Source organism: Thermothielavioides terrestris, chromosome 2, assembly GCF_000226115.1.
Source record: "Thermothielavioides terrestris NRRL 8126 chromosome 2, complete sequence".
NCBI classification, from domain to species: domain Eukaryota; kingdom Fungi; phylum Ascomycota; class Sordariomycetes; order Sordariales; family Chaetomiaceae; genus Thermothielavioides; species Thermothielavioides terrestris.
The window spans coordinates 1298876-1315343 of record NC_016458.1 but is presented as its reverse complement, the minus strand read 5'-3'; the positions used below and the strand labels follow the sequence as shown (position 1 = coordinate 1315343).

Below are 16468 nucleotides of genomic sequence, written 5' to 3'. Positions count from 1 at the left end.
CCTCATCCCGACTCTACGCCTCCCAATCATCCACCCCCACCCGCAGCCTTCCACATTGCCAACCCGCCCGAGTTCCTCCGCGGCACCCCCGGCCGCCCGGACTCCTCCAGCTGCTTCTTCAGCCTCTTCCCCAGGCTGAGCTGCGCCGCCGAGACGGGCTCCTCGCCGCGCGGCGGCGGCTTGACGCCCGCCAGCAGCAGCCCGCCGCCGCCGTCGCGGTCCGGCCTGTTCCTGTGGCTGCTGTGGCTGCGGCTGTGGTGACTGTGGTGGCTGTGGTGGTCGAGGTCGTCGTCGTCGTCGTTGTAGCCGTTGTCGTGGCGGTGGCCGCGGTAGCTGTTGTTGTGTCGGCGGGAACTGCCGCCGCCGGGGTTTCTGCCGAGGCTCGGGCGGGTGTGAGGCACGGCCTCCGTGCCGTAGCCCTCTGTCCCCGTTGTTCCGGACGAGTCCGTGTGCGTGCGGCGGAGCATGTGGAACCGGGCGGCGTCGGCAGGGGCGGATTTGCGGCGGGATCTCGCCGACCTGGCGCTCGCGATAGTTGTGGGTGTGCCTGACCGTGGCGTCTGACCGGTGGGCCCGACCCGCTCAACGTCTCCGTGAAACCAAATGGGGACTGCCACCTGCAGCCCGGCCCAGCTGTCCGGCGTCGCGTTGCTGGCGTCCTCGAGACAATAACAGTCATGCCCGGCGGGGCACTCGCCGCCGCCCATGGCATGCCAGTCGGCGAGGCATGCCTCATGCGAGACGCACCCGCACGAGAGGCAGGGCGCGAAGAGGCCGGTAACGGGCTCCCAGCAGTAGACGCACCGCATTTCCGTCTGCGGGACGAGGTCGGCGCCGTCGCGCTCGGCGCTGCAGCGGTGGCAGACGCCGTTGGAGCCGTTCACAACTTGTGGGTTGCTGCCGTAGCCGAGGTTCGGGTTTGTTGGGCGGAGGTACTCTACAGGTTCGAGCGGCACGCCTGGGTGCACCCGACAGAAGCCCGTCACGTCAAGGCCACGACCGGAAGTGGCGAGTTCATGGAACATGCTGCGGCGGTCGACGAACGGGGAGGTCGGGGAGGCGGCGCCAGTGGGGTAAAGGGGCGTGTTGTTGGGAACTGAGCCTTCTTTGCTGGCTGCAGCGGGGGACAGCGCGTCTTCTTTGAGCACGTCGAATTTCATAATCTCGAGGCGGGATAGGGGCAGACCCCACATCTGAAGCATCTCGGCGTAGGCGTAGCGGTAGTTGGAGTACAATTTGAAGCGACTGCGATCGATTAAGGGGCCCGATATCCAACCGTCGTCGTCGAAGAGGCCTTGGTTTTCCGGGACGCAGGAGACAGCTATCGGGACCATGGCCATCAGATCGTCTTTCAAGGGCTCGTCGTCAGAGAAAGACGTCCTCGACGTCCCAGGGGTGTCAGGACCAGCACCGGACGTGCTTGAACCTGCCCACACAAGTGCGTGAGGAGTAAGAGCGTTCAGCATAGCCTCGGCAGGGCTCGGCCGCTTTCGGATGGGATCTGGAGGGGACCCCGAAACGATGCCGGCAAGTGCTCTCGGAAGACTAGCAGCGATCGCGGCGGCAACAGTTGAGTTGGAGCGGTGGAACAGCCTGTTGCTGGGGGACGTGGATAGACTCTGCGTCTGGCTGACCTCGCGCAGGTGCTCTCGGGAAGCATTCGGTGGCGTTTCTCCGCATGAGTAAGAGTGGTGCGACCTGGGCTCGGCGAACCCGGCCGTCTCGTCTGAGCTCGGCGGGTCGGAGTACAGTGCCGGCGTGTTGGCCGTCCTAGGGGTCGTGATGGCCGAGCTGGCCTGGCTCCTGTAGTTCAGGTTCCAGAGTGCCGGGTCCGTCGGGAAATACTCGAGCGAGAACGAAGGCGCTTTCATCGGCAGCGGCGTCTTGGGTTGCGGAAGATGCGAAGCTGCAATGGCGGCCTCCTCCTCCATAGAGTAATCACCGAAGATGCAGGCTAGCATCGCCAACATCTGGATGTCGGCGATCTTCTCGTAATAGTCGAAGAGATCGTTGATCAAGTCCCGGGCCAGAGGGTGGTAACCCCATCTGACCCGGCCGGCGAGGTTGGATCCGGGGGTTGTGGCCTGGCTGTCGTCTCCGACCTTTTCGTTGGCACGAGCAACGGCATCCCTGGCAATGACAAGTACGGGCTGTCCTGTGTGCTGCAGACCGTGTATCTCCAGCGGGATATCTCTCCGAAGCAGGAGAGCAGCATATTTCCAGACATGGACCAGGTCTTGGTACCCATACTTCTCGGCGACCGCCGCATTGTGGCTGCACACATCGGCCCCATCGCCAAAAATGGCGTACTCCTGAGCGAACTGTTTCTTTGAGGGGATTTCGCTTTGCAGGTTATATATGGTGATGATGTTCTTCGGTTTGCTCGGCCGCCTCCGGCTGGTCCCTGTGCCGGTCCCCGTTCCGGCACCGGTCCCGGTACCGCCGCCGCTGGACCGTGCGGACTCGTTCGCGCTCCAGCTCTTGCGGAACCGGCGCCCGGGCTGGTACCATAGATCGATCTTGTGCACCGTCGTGGGTTCAGAGTCGGTCGATGACGTCGAGTCTTCGCTGTCTGATTCCCCCGACTGGTCGTCTGTCGCCGAGATCTCGTCGTGGAACCGATGTTTCGGGGGCGGCGAGTCGTGGGCTAAGCGCCCGAAACCCGCAAAAGTGGGCTCTCCTTTAGGTCGGTCCCGATACGACTCTGGATGAGGGAGGCCAAATAATGCCTTCGCCTTTTCCTCCTTGCTCGGGAAGAAGCACACCAGGCGACCGTCATTGGAGAACCTGGCGCCGCAATACACAGGCAGTGGAGTAACGGCCTGGCGCTGAGCCGAGGCCAGGGTTGCAGAAGGGTCCAGCTCGGTGCTGGCGCTCAGCTCCTGCGACATGGACGCCGAGCCGCCGGTGGGAATGTCGTTCTCGTCCTCCTCGCTGGAGCTTTCATCGGCTAGCGCATCCAGGTCATCGTCCAGATCCCGCACGTTTTCGAAGAAGGCGGTACTGGACTCCAGGTCGGTCTCGCCCAGCAGGTACGAGAAGGCCATGTAAAGGCAGTTCTGCTTCCGCTGCAGGAAGCGATTTGCAAGCTCGTACAGCTCAAGCTCGATCTTGCGGTGGGTCTCCTCTGGCATAAACGAAGACTTTTCAACGTAGAATCTCGGGGCCTTGGTCTTTGGGTAACCGGTAGGAATGTCTACCCTGACCTTGATGAAGATAGTTTCTCGATTTACGCCCCATGGTCCCTTCAGAGAAGCGTTCAGGGTGAGAGAATCCATGTCGATGTTGTCCCACTTCACGTTGGGCAGCTGGTTGCTGATCCGCAAGAACTCATCCTGAATGGCTTCAGGCTCGCCCCAGCCCGCATCGAAGCCCGGGCTGAACAGGCTCGAATGCACCCGACCGGGCGAGTCGGAGCTCGGCTTCCTCTTCGACATGCTGATGCCCTTCATCCACCCAATTTGAAGCTGAGTCTTGTCCACGTGCCTGCTTGTGTTCGTTTTTGCCTTCATGGACGTGGGCCTCCACGAGGGGCCCACTCGACGGAGACTCGAGTTGAGGCCGATGCTCAGAGCGCTCTGGCGGAACTGTCCGCCACTGCCGGGGCGATCGCTCATGGTGGGAATCCTGCGATCGCGGTGGATAGCATCGTTGACGGTGCGGAACGTCTTGTACGTGGCACCCCTTCGAGTGACATTCAAGTTCTCCATCAGCGGGGTCCCTCGGACGTGACCCACGGACTCGAGAAGCTCAGGCTCAACCTTGTGAAGCCGGAGCTCCTTGTCCTCGCCCCAGGAGACCAACTGAAACTCGCGGTTGTCTATGCCCTCGTTGCTGACGCCGCCGCGGCTTCTCCAGAGGAATTCTTTGGCCTTGTGACTGCCATGGCCAGGAAAGACGGCAGTGGGCTGTACGGCGCCGTCCACGGGTGTTTCGGGGCCGGCGCGTTGATCGTACAGATACAGATTTCCCGGCTCTGTCTGGGGCATTGCCAGCAGACCGTATCCAAAAGGAGTGTGCCGGGCTCGCCATACGGGGAAATCGGTGCGGATTACCCGCTGGGGTGTCTCGTCATCTTGGCCATAATCCCAGAACTTGATACTCTTGTCGAGCGAGCACGTCACGACACAGGTGGACTTTGTGCGATTCCAGTCGATGCCGTATATCTTGGACGTGTGGGCGCTGATGGTCTTGAGAGGCTCCACGGCGCGCCTGGTGTCCCATATGTGAAGCCAGCGGTCGTGGGCGGAGGCCAGAACGTAGGGATCCTGGCGGTTGTACTTGACTTGAGTAGCACCAGCGAACCAGTCGCAAAAGGCGAGCGCGGGCTGCCTCGGCCTCCGAAGATCCCAGCAGTAGACGTAGCCGTCCACGGAACATGTCGCCAGAGAGTCCGGGTGGTGGGCGGAAAAGTTAATGTCCGTAATGGCCCTGCTATGGGCCTGAAGAGAATGCTCTATGGCTCCCGAGGGCGAGTCGTCGCGTTTGTTCAGGTTCCACACCAGACAGCGATGGTTCGCCGTGGAAGCAATCCAGTAGTCGCGAGCTGCAAAGGGAGACCACTGCACGTCAACGACGAGCCACGGAAGCCCGTGGCTACTCAGCCGGCGAGGAGGGCTCCATGGCGAGTCCAGATCGATGATGGCAAGGCCTTCAGGTCTGTGTGGGCGTCAGACGAGTGGCAGTCAATGAGCGCACGGGGCAGGCTTCCTTACGACGCAAGGGCCACATCCCGCCCACACGGCGAGATGGTCGCCGAGCCGACCAGGCCATCAACATGGATCGTCACGTCGGCATCGAAACTTTCGCTCTCGAAGGCGGATTTGATGGATTTTCCTTTCCTCGGGGCATCGGCGAGGCGGACAAAGGAGGAAGGCATGATTATGCAAGGTGTGAGGCGCGTAGCATTGTGAGCGGGGTCACAAGGGGTCGCCTCTCCATGGAGATCACGCAGTCAGTTGGCAGCCCGGCCCCTTGCAGATATGTAGAGCAGTTGCTGGATCTGCTTGCTGCTCACTGCGTATGAGGGGTGCTCAACGACCTCAAGTTAATGCTTCGTGCTCAATTGGTTGCCCAGGGTGCTCCATCTGCAGGGGCCCGACAGCTCCGGCTGTGCCTTTTCCAGCAGGCAAAATATGAAAATGAGAAACTGAAGCAAAATAGGGGAACTGCTGACGGCGAATCGGTCAACAGACGGCGACGATTCCCAAGATGCTCGGGATGGTCATCAAGGTGGTCGACGCAGGGTACAAAAGCCAGAGGAGCGAATGTGGTTAACTTAGCAGGGGGTGAGCGTGGTTATCCGCGGCCGGAAATATCCGCTCGCTGGGAGGCGGCTGGCCCCAAATGACAAGGACAGACTGGCCCGTGCGCTTATCGCGGCTGCCTTGTGGGCCTGGTCGATCTTCTGTTGGGCAAACATCCCACTTTGCCCCGGCTTCGGTTCGCGCTTCACTGTCCCCTCGGTTTCAACAACGACAACGCTCTTTGGCAGTTAACTGCCTACAAACTACAACCGCATCCCCTCGCCCGCTCCTGTGCCCGTAGCGACGGTCGTTGGCATTCTGCATACGTTTTCTTCCCAGGTCCGGACCAGCACGTGTGACGTTGATTGCGACATCGCAGGCTTGCCCAACCCCTCCTTTGCACCTCGCTCGGCGCTGTAGTGTTGTTCTGAGGCTTCAATCACAATTTCCATTCTCTTCCAACTCTGCTCAACGGTGCTTCTTTACCATGGCACTACCGAAGCGGATCATCAAGGAGACCGAAAGGCTCATGGCTGAACCGTACGACAACCGCCCATGCCTGTCCCTCTCGTTGCTTGGATCCTGCTGCTGACTTTGGGTTGGTCAGTGTGCCGGGCATCAGTGCCGTGCCACACGAAGACAACCTCCGGTATTTTGACGTCGAGATCCACGGTCCCTCGTCTTCCCCGTACGAGGGTGCGTCCTGCATGCCCCAAACGAGATGGAGCACTGAGCATTGGGCAGCTTACACATGGCATCCAGGTGGCATCTTCAAGCTCGAGCTGTTCCTTCCCGATGACTACCCGATGGCCCCGCCGAAGATCCGCTTCCTGACCAAGATATTCCATCCCAATGTCGACAAGCTGGGCCGCATCTGCCTGGATGTTTTGAAGAGTGCGTTGTTTTGGGGGGAGTATCTTGCAGGCCTGACATGAGCTAATCAGGGATCTCAGACAACTGGTCACCCGCGCTCCAGATTCGGACGATTTTGCTCTCCATCCAAGCGTTGCTGGGTGCTCCCAACCCGGATGATCCGCTAGCCGCCGACGTCGCCAAGAGCTGGAAAGAGGACGAGCAGGCGGCCATTGCCACGGCCAGGGCGTGGACGCAGCAGTATGCGGTGCCAAAATAGTAATCGAACAGCGGGCCATTGCGAAATGAAGAGCGAGCGCATCAAAGGAATGGTGAATTGCGCTGGTACCATATTGCCATTTCAAGGAGTTGGGGGGAAGGCAGGTGCAACACATCTGGGTCGGAGTTGTGGATGGGCTTTAGAGGCGGCGCTGTTGACGGCCGCACGGGATAGGTAGTGCTCTGGTATCAGAGCGAAGAAGGCTACGTACAAGTAACAGCAAGCCCTGATCAAAGGGCGTGGTGTTGGTGGCGTGGGAGTGTAGCAGGACTGGCTAGTAAGGCAACCTGCAACGGAGGAGATTCCGACCCCAGGGAACAACCGTTTTGCATAGACATAACATCGGGGTTTCCATCGGTGGAGACGTACTCAGGCACTGCAGCACAGCGTCCATGGGTTTTGAATCACTTGCAAGCCGGCCAGGGCATGTAGACAGACCTCGCGTTGATCATAGCGGGCTCGGAGATGGCGATTGATGTTCGTAAGTGTAACCTGGCAATCTGTTTAAGGTAGGGAGCAATAGAGCTATTAGCAGCAACATCCCATTTTCATGCCTTCTAGTTTCTGTTACATGATAGGGGTTCACTAGGTATTGATGCACCTTTCACTTGCCACGTCCGTTCACGCACCGACGTTTCGGGTAGCGAAACACCGTCACATAACGTGACTCCCAGCCAAATGCAGCTGCTTGGATGTATCTCCGTAGATTGCACTGGGCTGAGTGCAGGCTGCCTGCTTCAGAGATCTGCTTAACTTTCTCTCAAGTATCCATGCGAAAGTGTCACCAGGAGCGCGCGATCGTGGCCTGTGGCTCGTTGCTTCAGCACACAGACTGCACAGGAGGTACCGTTATCTCGACATCCAACGTCGCTGGCGACAAGAAGAGGGGTAGGGAAAATTGTAAGGAAAAGAAGAAAATCTCAAGAATTCCCCTGAGCCGAGAAGAGGGTCCGTTCCAAGGGTCGTGGTTATAGAGGTCCCGCCAAGACTAATTTCGGAGGTTGCCGCTTACAAGTATTTACAATCACCACGGGGTGAGCGGGGCCGCGACGACTTAGAGCAACATCGACAATGCACAATCGCGAAGACTCGTAGCAACAACTTTACCAAACCTCAACCAAATTGAAAAAAAAGAAAACGAAGTTAACCCACACCCTAACCTTGACCCTTACCCTAACCTTAACCCGAATCCTAACCAGCGGGGGGCTGGCGCCGCCCCCCGCACCCCCGGCGAACTAACCCGTGGCTAACCCGTGGCGATAGTGCAAACCCCTTGGCGGTCTTGGCGGGGTACTGACGTTGTAAAAACATTGCCGACAATTGGCCGAAATTAGTCTTGGCGGGACCTCTATAACCTCCAGTGTTCCAAGGCGGATGGGTCCATCCCACGTCAGGCCCCACAGTGAACTACACTATACTACATTAGTTATGGGTCCGTGGGCCAGGCAAGCGAACAAAAAGCCAGGGCACTGCCCTTTTCGGACGACAACCGACCCGCCTTCCCTTCCTGTTCGCAGGCCGGCGGGCTCTCCCTGCCTCCCTCAGGAGTTGGATTCCTGGGGTCTCTGGCGACTTCCACTCCGTGGCATGACAATGCATTGTGAGCCTAGGGCAACCAAGACGCCTCCCAAACGCGCATCGACAGACTCATACCTGATATAGAGGTGCAAGTCAGCCTGGCTGTGACCGTCGCCTCTTACACAGTCCACGGTAGTCCGATACCTGGACAAACCCGGTATTCTCAGCGGCGATCACCGTTTCGTTTTCACACACAAACACTCTCGGCAACCAGCCACCCGGCGCACCCAGGGCCCCCAAGCGCCACTCATTCAAGACACAGCTGCAGCCTGGCCCCTTTGCCCTGGCCTTCGGTCTCCTTTCCATTCGGCTTCCATTTGCCTGACCGGCAGGCAACTGGAAAGCACTGAGCCAGCTGACTGACGTCTGCTGCTTGGTTCGCCCAACGCTTGGACAATCCCTTCTTTCCGTTTTCTGCACGGTCGCGACTCCCTCGTTCCCGCGCTGCACCGCCGCCCTCCGCTCGCTCATACCGTTAATTTCTTGGTTCCTTGGTTCTCGTCGCCAATTGCACGCGACTGTCTCGTCAGCCTACGCTCGCTTAAATCCTCCGCGGCTCTCACTACACACTGGTTCGAGATGACGTCGCAAAGGAACACCAGCGCCGCCACGCCTGCCAACCGCTCTGCTACTACGAACAAGCGGTTCGAGCTCCCCGCACTTGAGTTCAAATTTGGCTCTTTGACCGACGGAACCGACATTCCCCCGCCCCTACCGTCGCCGGTTCAGGAGGATCCCGTCGCGGCGACGCCGCCCGACACGCCAGAGCTCGAGAAGGAGCAACAAGAGGGGGCCTCGGCGACGAATGGCAAACCGGACACGGCGTCGTCGCCCAACTCGCAGCCGGCGAGTGCTTCACCCACGGGCACCAAACGGCGCGCTGAAGACGGCCCTGCGTCTCCGACCCTCTCGAACCGGCCCGGCAGCATCCGCCGCCTGTTCAGTCGCGGCCTGTTGAACACGGCATACGCCAACGGGGACGGCGCGGGCCAGCAGGGCGGACGGCCCCCAAGTCGCGGCGCGGGCAGCGTCACCGACTCGCGTCGGGCCAAGCGGTCGAGCGGCTGGTTCGGCCGGTTACTCACCAACGAGGGGGTCGCGAACAAGGCCGCGGTGCCCCTCTCGCCTCCCGCCACGGACGACAAAAAGCCGACGGGCCCGCCGCCACCCCAGATCCCCGAGCTGAGCGAGCTGAACTCGAAGCTGGGCATCCCTAATGACAGTGGCTTTGGGACCGACTTGTTCAAGGATATAAAGTAATATCGCGGATCCGCCATGTCGTGTCACCCAGGCCCAGGGGACCACATGCCGGTTACAGCGCAGGCGGAAAGCGGGGAGTGTTGTGGAGGTGCAGACGCAAGATACCCAGCTCTTTCTTTTTTCTCTCTTCCTTATCCATACCTCACGAGAACGTCCACATTTTCTTCTGACGAAGGTTTCTTTTTGGTGCGTTTCACCACGTATGCTCTGTGGCTGTTGTGGTGCCCGCAATGTTTCTCATGTTTTTGAACCGAAAGCGCGTGGAAAAACGCCGGGTCTGCCCGCCTTTTTTTGTTTGCTCTTCCTGTTGGCTTTGACAATACTGGGGCGTGGTGTGACCACAAGCGATCTTGTCCCGACATCTTCGTCCTGTACACTCATCCCACAAAAGGGAAAACTTGGCCGGTCGGCTACTCTGACTTATTGTTACACACATAACTATAATCTTGCGTCTGGGGGAGGAAACGAAGGGGGGATACTGGGGGATGAGGCAGAGCGACGAGACTGGGAAGGGGACACTGTTGTTGACCCCTTGTTACGCAGCACTCAAGTTATGACTGACTACCTCCCTACTACATACTTCCAAGTTACGGCTGGTTTCTTTCGTGTTATTTGAGCTTAGCTGCATCTGCGGCTAGTAAAAAAAAAAATGGCGATCTGCTCATAGTTGGGCTTGAAATATAACATGTCTGCGTTGTTCTTCCGCCAGAGCATGCTCTCGGATACGCGAATGGCGGGACAGTGGTGGAAGTTGGGAGGCTTACGTGAGTGACGGGCCGGAACAGAGACCGGCTCTACCAAGTACGGCAGCACTGAGGATCGCACTTCGCCCTTCGGCTGTCGGTGAGCTGGAAGCAAACAAGCTCGCACCTAGCGTGCTCGGAGTGTCGAGCTCCAATGGACATGTAACAAAGATATGCCGCTGAATCGCTTCTTTCAGGGCGTAGCGAGTGGTGAGCAGTTCACTACCATGCGATGGAGCGGGAGCTTCAGATTCGGCCAATTTGATTGGTTGAAGCTATGGTGGAGCTGTGGCCATCCCAAGACGTCATGTCTTCGGGCCACCGGATTGACGCCGAACCGACCTCGGCAAGCTATCGCCGGTAACATCATCTCACAGCAACTCTCAGTTGGACATCACTGGCTGCCACCGTAGGGCAGTTCGCCTTGGTACCGCCATACCCAGGCCTGCAGTTGCATGGGCTGACCACTCGCTGAGCTTCCGGTCTCCAATTCCCTCTTCACAACCCTCCGAAAACAGCGAGCCGAACAACAACATCAACTCAACCCACGGCGGCCACCACAGACAGCAATGGCCTCCGCCCTCAACCCACGACACCTCCCCCTCCGCCTGGCCCTCCGCCCACGCCTCCCCCTCCTCCCCAGCACTTCCAGCACCACCACCACCACCACCCCTCCCTCCTGTCTCCCCATTCCAACCAGCATCCGCCTCCCCCCGCGCCGCCACAAGTCCGGGCCGTACGGCTACACGCTGGCCAAGACGCTCGTGTTCAGCCGCTTCGGCGAGCCGCGCGACGTGCTCTCGCTGCACACGCACTCCATCTCGCCGGCGCTGCCCGACGGCGCCGCGCTGCTGCGCGCGCTGGCCGCGCCCGTCAACCCGGCCGACGTCAACACCGTGCAGGGCACGTACGGCGCCAAGCCCGCGTTCGAGCGGCTTTTGGGCACTCCGGAGCCGGCGGCTGTGCCCGGGAATGAAGGGTGTTTTGAGGTTGTTGCCATTGGCGGGGGTGCAGGTGGGGGTGGGGGGTTGAAAAAGGGCGACTGGGTGATACCCGCGCAGAGCGGGTTCGGCACGTTCCGGACGCACGCGCTGGTCGAGGGCGCGGAGCGCAAGCTGATCCGGGTCGGCGGGGCGAAGGGCCGGGAGGGCTTGCGCGCGGCGCAGGTGGCGACGGTGAGCGTCAACCCGTGCAGCGCGTACCGGATGCTGCGCGACTACGTGGACCTGGTGGACCTGAGCGTCCAGAGCTTCGCGCGGGGCGACGGCGCGACGGGCGGCGCCTGGTTCGTGCAGAACGGCGCCAACAGCGGGGTCGGCCGGGCGGCCATCCAGCTGGGCCGCCTGTGGGGCCTGCGCAGCATCAACGTCGTGCGGGAGCGGGCGACGCCGGAGGAGACGGCCGCGCTGAAGCGCGAGTTGGCGGAGCTCGGGGCCACCGTTGTCGTGACCGAGAGCGAGTTCCTCGACCGGTCCTTCGCGGACCGGCTGCGCGACGAGTGGACGCGCGGCGGCCGCGAGCCCGTCATGCTGGGCCTCAACTGCGTCGGCGGCAAGTCGGCGGCCGCCATGGTCAAGGCGCTGAGCCCCCGGGGTTGCATGGTCACGTACGGCGGCATGTCGCGGCAGAGCTTCCCGTTCCCAACCGGGCAGCAGATCTTCAAGCGGCTGCGCTTCGAAGGCTTCTGGCTGAGCGAGTGGGCCAAGGAGAACCCGGCCGCGAAGCGCGACACCATCAACGAGATCCTGGAGCTGATGAGGGAGGGCAAGTTTAAGGAGGCGCCGCTCCAGGAGGTCGAGTGGAACTGGGACACGGAGGAGTCGGTGCTCAAGGACACCATCCAGGGCACGCTGGAGGGCTTCCGGCCCGGGAAGAGCATCTTTGTGTTCAAGGACACATAGCAGTCTGCGGATCCTCCAATGAATCCGGTGTACCATAGTGTCCGAACTTCAGTAATGCCAATATGAGTGTAAAATACCCATCTACCTCTTGTTGAGCTTACGCGTGAGCAACCCTCTCGGAATCCTGGTCCCATCCCAGTGTCAGTCAACTCCAACGATGTTCATGTATTCCATGCAAGAGGATGAGGATGCGCCCAACTCCGCTAAAAGACCAACCTCCCACTGACTCTATAACTCCTGCAGTGACAGAAAAACCAAAGTGACCTGACCAGTCCAGCCCATACCAAACATACCCCGTCCGCCTAAGCCCGGAACGCCTGCACCAGCTCGTGCAACTTATCGATCACCACCGGCACCAGCGCATTGAGGTTATCGTCCATGATCCTCTCCAGGTTCCGGATGGCGTCCTCCTCGCTGCTCAGCTCCAGGTGGAAGCGCTCCTTGACCTTGAGCGCCGCCTTGTCCGGCTCGAGCTTGATGTCCGGGATGTTGGCGTTGGCCATGAGCGAGAACAGGTTGAGGATCAGGTTGCAGTTCTTGCGCAGCGCGCTGTACGCGAGGAAGCAGTACTGCTTGAACTGGCGGTAGTGCTCCGAGTTGGCGCCGCCCATGCAGTCCACCATCTCCTTGGACAGCTTCATGGCCGGCGCGAACGGCTTCGGGTCGCGGCCGAGGATGTAGCCGAAGTCGGCGTGGAAGAAATGGCCGTCGGGGGTGAGCAGCAAGTTGTCGAGATGTCTGTCGCCGACGCCGAGGATGTAGGTGATGACGCAGTAGCCGGCGCAGGACTTGATGAACGTGTCCAAGGTCTCTTTCCGAAGGCCCAGGGGCCCGTGGCTGTCCGGGTTGTTCTGCTTGAGGTAGGAGAGCGCCGGGTTGTTGCGGTACTTGGACGTGATCGCCTGGAAGCTCATGGAGTGGACGAACTGCGACAAGCCCGCGCTGGTGCTCGTCGCCAGGATCTTGTACGGCGACAGCTTCAGATCCAGGTTTTCCTTTCGGAGTAGGTCGTCCATGAGCGTGATGATCTGGATCACCAGCTGGTCCTGGCGGAGGTCGTCGCCCGTCTTGAAGATGATGGGGTACTTGCGGCCGGCAGTCGTCTTGAACGAGACCTTGATCGGATGCAGCGACGACTTGAAGACGACCGTTTCTTCAGGTGCGACGCCGATGATCTCTACGGACGGGTCTAGCGGCAAGGGAAGCGGCGGGTCGATGGTGACGAGCTCGTTTTTGGGATCGGCTAAGAAGTGCTTTACCCGCTCGGTCCTCTTGGCGATGGATTCGTTGGACGCCTTGATCTCGCCCGAGATCTTGGAGAGGATCGATATCCACTCGGCCTGTCTTCGCAGCGTCGCCCGCGTCTCCTCACCGCCTGGCTGCTTGACGAGCTCCGTCATGAAGTCGTACGCAATCTTGCCATAGACCGCTTGGTTGTGCGGTCCTTGGTCCTGCGACTTGTCGTCGCACTCGACCATCACGTACCACCAAAAGTAGTTGCCGAGCGTGAAGCTGCTGACAGCCCTCGAGATGAGGAAGCGAGCGAGCGACGAATCTTGTGTCACCTCGTGGCCGGACTGCGGCGAGATGTGTTCGTATTTCAGCGCCTGCACCAGCTGCAGCAGGTACAGCAGTAGCTCGTGGTCGTCAGCCTTGCGCAGGCGGTCGACAGCAAAGGCGCGCACAGCCGGGCTGTCAAAGGTAGGGCCGAGCAACTCCAAGGCGTCATCGACGTCAATATCCGTCCACATCCCGAGAATCTGAGCAGCGTGTCTTGCCTCCGACACGTCCTGCCAGTTGACCGACTTGGCAAACTTGGTGACCGCCTTTTTGTTACGGGTTAGGTAGTAGCGGAATTTCCAGATCAGGTCCTTCTCCTCAGGCGTCAGCGTGTGGGTCGGAGAGTACGCCATGATCGTGTTGAGTTCGTCTCGGACCTTCGCGTTCGGCTTCAGGTCCTTATCCATGTTGCCGCTGCGGTGCTGGCTCCGCACGAGCCTCCGATGCTTGGTTTCCGCGGGGTTGTCCTTCGCCGCAACCTCTGGGTCGTACACCGGGATTAGGCGACCGCCGTAGCCCTCGTCGTCACCAACGGCATTGATACCTGGGCCGAATTGGACCTCCGGCGGCGGTTTCAGGATGACGTTTGATTGGGACGAAGAGAGCTGGAGATAGGACGACACCGGAGGCGGCGGATATTCGTGGTCGGCGAAGACAACCGGGAAATCAAACCTCGGCAGCTCAACGTTGAGCATGAAACTGGACGGTTGCGGGCCAGAGTCGGCTTCTGTGTCTGCCTTTTCCCCTACGCCATCGGCCTGGGCCGCTTGCCGCCGTTGGGCCGCCTTCCGGGATGACCTGGCAGACTGCAGGCCGCGCTTCTCGAAGCCTCGGAAGACGAGTTGGTCAAGCCAATCGACGCGGGGAATCTCGCCCATCTCGTGCTTCTTGAACAACTTCTCCATCCGGTCCAGCTCATCGGCTTCCCGGTCTTCGGGTGCCCCCTTCACCGCCTGCCTCCTGGGGAGGAAGGATGGAGTTCGTGAGTCGTCATTGCCATCGGCTTCCCTGTGCCTGTAGACATGGCATTTTTGGCGGCCCTTGTGGAGCTGGTTGTCCTTGTCGAACAGCGGGAGTGTCGTCCCGCCAAAGGGAACTGCATGGCCCTTTGCGCCGTCGCCGCCAGCCGGGGACAAGTCCCAGATGGTGATGGCCAGGCGGGAGTTTTGCGGCAGAGACGAGTACGGGATAGGGAGCGTGAGCCACTCGTTCCATCTTCTCTCGGTCCGGAACGACTTGTAGGCCGTCTGGACGGGAACAGTGAGGGGCTTGGAGCCGGCCCAGACCTGGACGGTAACGTAGAGGTCTGAGTGGGGACTGCAAGCCGGGCAGGTGTCATAGTGAGCGTGGGCATCGCCAAAGAGGGAGCAGACATGGGACATGGAGATGTATGCCAGTACCGACCTTTGGTTGGATCCGATGTATCGGAGTTCTGGGTGCTCAAGGAGGGTGGAAAACGGGAGCGGAGGCTCTGCACCCTCGAGGTTGATGCTAAATCGAGGTGGAATGTACGTCAGCACTTCACTCGCCCCGGCACCGCAGCGCCGCTCACACCTCTCAGCTCATCGGTCAGAGCTCAGAAACGGAGGGTAAAGAAAGTAAAGAAACTCACATGCGTATGCTGACCGGAAAGTCCAGCGAGTCGGAGCTAGCAAATGAAAAAGGCTCCATGCCGAGAGAGCTGCGGCGCGGTGGCAGCGTCGCGCTCTGGAGCGTGCCGTGCAGGACCGTCTGTCGTCTGTGGGCCTGAGTGTTGGATGACGATGGGAACCTTGAGAGGTTGCGGGCCACAGGACAGCGCCCAGCAGGCAGTTCCACTGTTCCCCACACTCTGAGGGATCCCTGCAGCTGACCCCAGTCGCCCCACTGGCTGGGTTCAATAGGAGCCCCACAACGCACAGCTGGTTGACAGGGCTGCAGACCAAGCCCAACTTCAGTTGAGCTCATCTATGAACTTGAGCATCAGAGGCGTGCGCAACACGAGGGATGACATTCCAATTCTGCGATGAAATTTCGGAATAAGTCTAGCAGAGTGTTGCGGTGTTCTTCATTCAACGGTAGCCTCGCGGGTCTGCCAGGACTGGTGACGGCCACGTACAAACGCGAGAGGCTTGAGATGGCTGTGGTTTCTCAGGGTCTCCTCGCATGACGGCGCCAAACCATGCGAGTTCCAATATGTTCGCGTTTTGGGCTCCGCAAGTTCCAGGCAGAGACAAGTCCTCGATTGTTTTTTTGCATCTGCCCTTCTTGATATGTGCCTTTCTGGCGACTCCTTTCCAGTTGCTTCCAAAAACCCGGCCATACGGACATGTCTTGCGGACAGTTTCCCAAGCTTGTCTAGCTAGACTTCGTGCGGGAGTATGCTAGATGTGATAGCAGAGGTTGGATTAGTGCACCTCGCTAGCCCTTTCCCGACTCTTGGAAGTCCCCTCCGTTATCCACTAGACACACCGGTTCATTGTCTGGCATAATCATGCCTGAGATGTAAGTGCCGCTTCCCTTAAGTCGTCGTTGTCCCCATCCTTTCTGATTCTCAAACATTGATTCACGTATGCAAGGCGATTCGATCTCTCTGCCCTGCCTGTCTGCTCCGCGCACGCTGTATCTACTTACCTATTCAGGTATATAATGAACTCCGCAGACCGTCCCCCTGCTGCCATGCCAAACTCTACCTAGGAGGCGGGCAACTCGGCTGACTTTCCTCCACCGGTATTGTCTGCCGGTAGCTCGGCTGACTTCCCTCCGCCAGCAATGTCTGCCGGCAACTCGACTGGCTTTCCTCCACCTGCATTGTCCGCCGGCAGTTCAGCTGGCCCCCACCCGGCTGCGGCAGACTTCGCGTCGGCATCGAGTGGGTTCACGCGGCGAGCCCGGCGGCGCCTCAGGACGTACGCAGCTGCGATGCCGCAGATTGCAACGAAAGCCAAGCCGCCAATGACACCTCCGACGATTGCCCCTGTATTGTTGGATCCGGAATCAGGGGCGGCGGGAGGATATGACGACGACGTCGCGGCGCCTGCGGGGGACGTCACTGTCTGCTGGGGCGTG

General features: G+C 60.0%; 5 protein-coding genes across 5 annotated transcripts; 3 read left to right on the top strand and 2 right to left on the bottom strand.

The window, feature by feature from the left end:
• Nucleotides 1-26: 26 nt before the first annotated feature.
• Nucleotides 27-5139, bottom strand: THITE_68540 (uncharacterized protein; the record flags this gene model as incomplete). Its single annotated transcript, XM_003651465.1, has 4 exons — nucleotides 4716-5139; nucleotides 2766-4434; nucleotides 2281-2563; nucleotides 27-2095 (listed from the first exon to the last, which is right to left on the bottom strand). The coding sequence occupies exons 1-4, from the start codon at nucleotides 4877-4879 to the stop codon at nucleotides 27-29; spliced, it is 4185 nt and encodes a 1394-aa protein (XP_003651513.1). The 5' UTR covers nucleotides 4880-5139.
• Nucleotides 5140-5461: 322 nt separating this feature from the next.
• Nucleotides 5462-6851, top strand: THITE_2153916 (uncharacterized protein). The gene is made up of 4 exons (XM_003651464.1): nucleotides 5462-5786; nucleotides 5854-5942; nucleotides 6009-6140; nucleotides 6200-6851. Exons 1-4 carry the CDS (start codon nucleotides 5734-5736, stop codon nucleotides 6376-6378), a joined length of 453 nt encoding a protein of 150 aa, XP_003651512.1. The 5' UTR covers nucleotides 5462-5733; the 3' UTR covers nucleotides 6379-6851.
• A 1437-nt stretch (nucleotides 6852-8288) lies between these two features.
• THITE_2111908 (uncharacterized protein) lies at nucleotides 8289-9994 on the top strand. The gene is made up of 2 exons (XM_003651463.1): nucleotides 8289-9212; nucleotides 9288-9994. Exons 1-2 carry the CDS (start codon nucleotides 8536-8538, stop codon nucleotides 9463-9465), a joined length of 855 nt encoding a protein of 284 aa, XP_003651511.1. The 5' UTR covers nucleotides 8289-8535; the 3' UTR covers nucleotides 9466-9994.
• Nucleotide 9995: 1 nt separating this feature from the next.
• THITE_2111907 (uncharacterized protein) lies at nucleotides 9996-12029 on the top strand. Its single transcript, XM_003651462.1, has one exon. It carries the CDS (start codon nucleotides 10529-10531, stop codon nucleotides 11858-11860), a length of 1332 nt encoding a protein of 443 aa, XP_003651510.1. The 5' UTR covers nucleotides 9996-10528; the 3' UTR covers nucleotides 11861-12029.
• Nucleotides 12030-14807, bottom strand: THITE_2111906 (uncharacterized protein). The gene has a single exon (XM_003651461.1). The coding sequence runs from the start codon at nucleotides 14800-14802 to the stop codon at nucleotides 12163-12165; it is 2640 nt and encodes an 879-aa protein (XP_003651509.1). The 5' UTR covers nucleotides 14803-14807; the 3' UTR covers nucleotides 12030-12162.
• Between the last annotated feature and the right edge of the window lie 1661 nt (nucleotides 14808-16468).

Bases quoted from the DNA above. Each gene is read 5' to 3' on its own strand.
- THITE_2111906 (XM_003651461.1), bottom strand. From the start codon at position 14,802: ATGTCCCATGTCTGCTCCCTCTTTGGCGATGCCCACGCTCACTATGAC.
- THITE_2111907 (XM_003651462.1), top strand. From the start codon at position 10,529: ATGGCCTCCGCCCTCAACCCACGACACCTCCCCCTCCGCCTGGCCCTC.
- THITE_2111908 (XM_003651463.1), top strand. From the start codon at position 8,536: ATGACGTCGCAAAGGAACACCAGCGCCGCCACGCCTGCCAACCGCTCT. The intron at 9,213-9,287 runs GTAATATCGCGG...GCAGGCGGAAAG, and splicing joins GACTTGTTCAAGGATATAAA to CGGGGAGTGTTGTGGAGGTG.
- THITE_2153916 (XM_003651464.1), top strand. From the start codon at position 5,734: ATGGCACTACCGAAGCGGATCATCAAGGAGACCGAAAGGCTCATGGCT. The intron at 5,787-5,853 runs GTACGACAACCG...TGGGTTGGTCAG, and splicing joins GAAAGGCTCATGGCTGAACC to TGTGCCGGGCATCAGTGCCG. The intron at 6,141-6,199 runs GTGCGTTGTTTT...CAGGGATCTCAG, and splicing joins CTGCCTGGATGTTTTGAAGA to ACAACTGGTCACCCGCGCTC.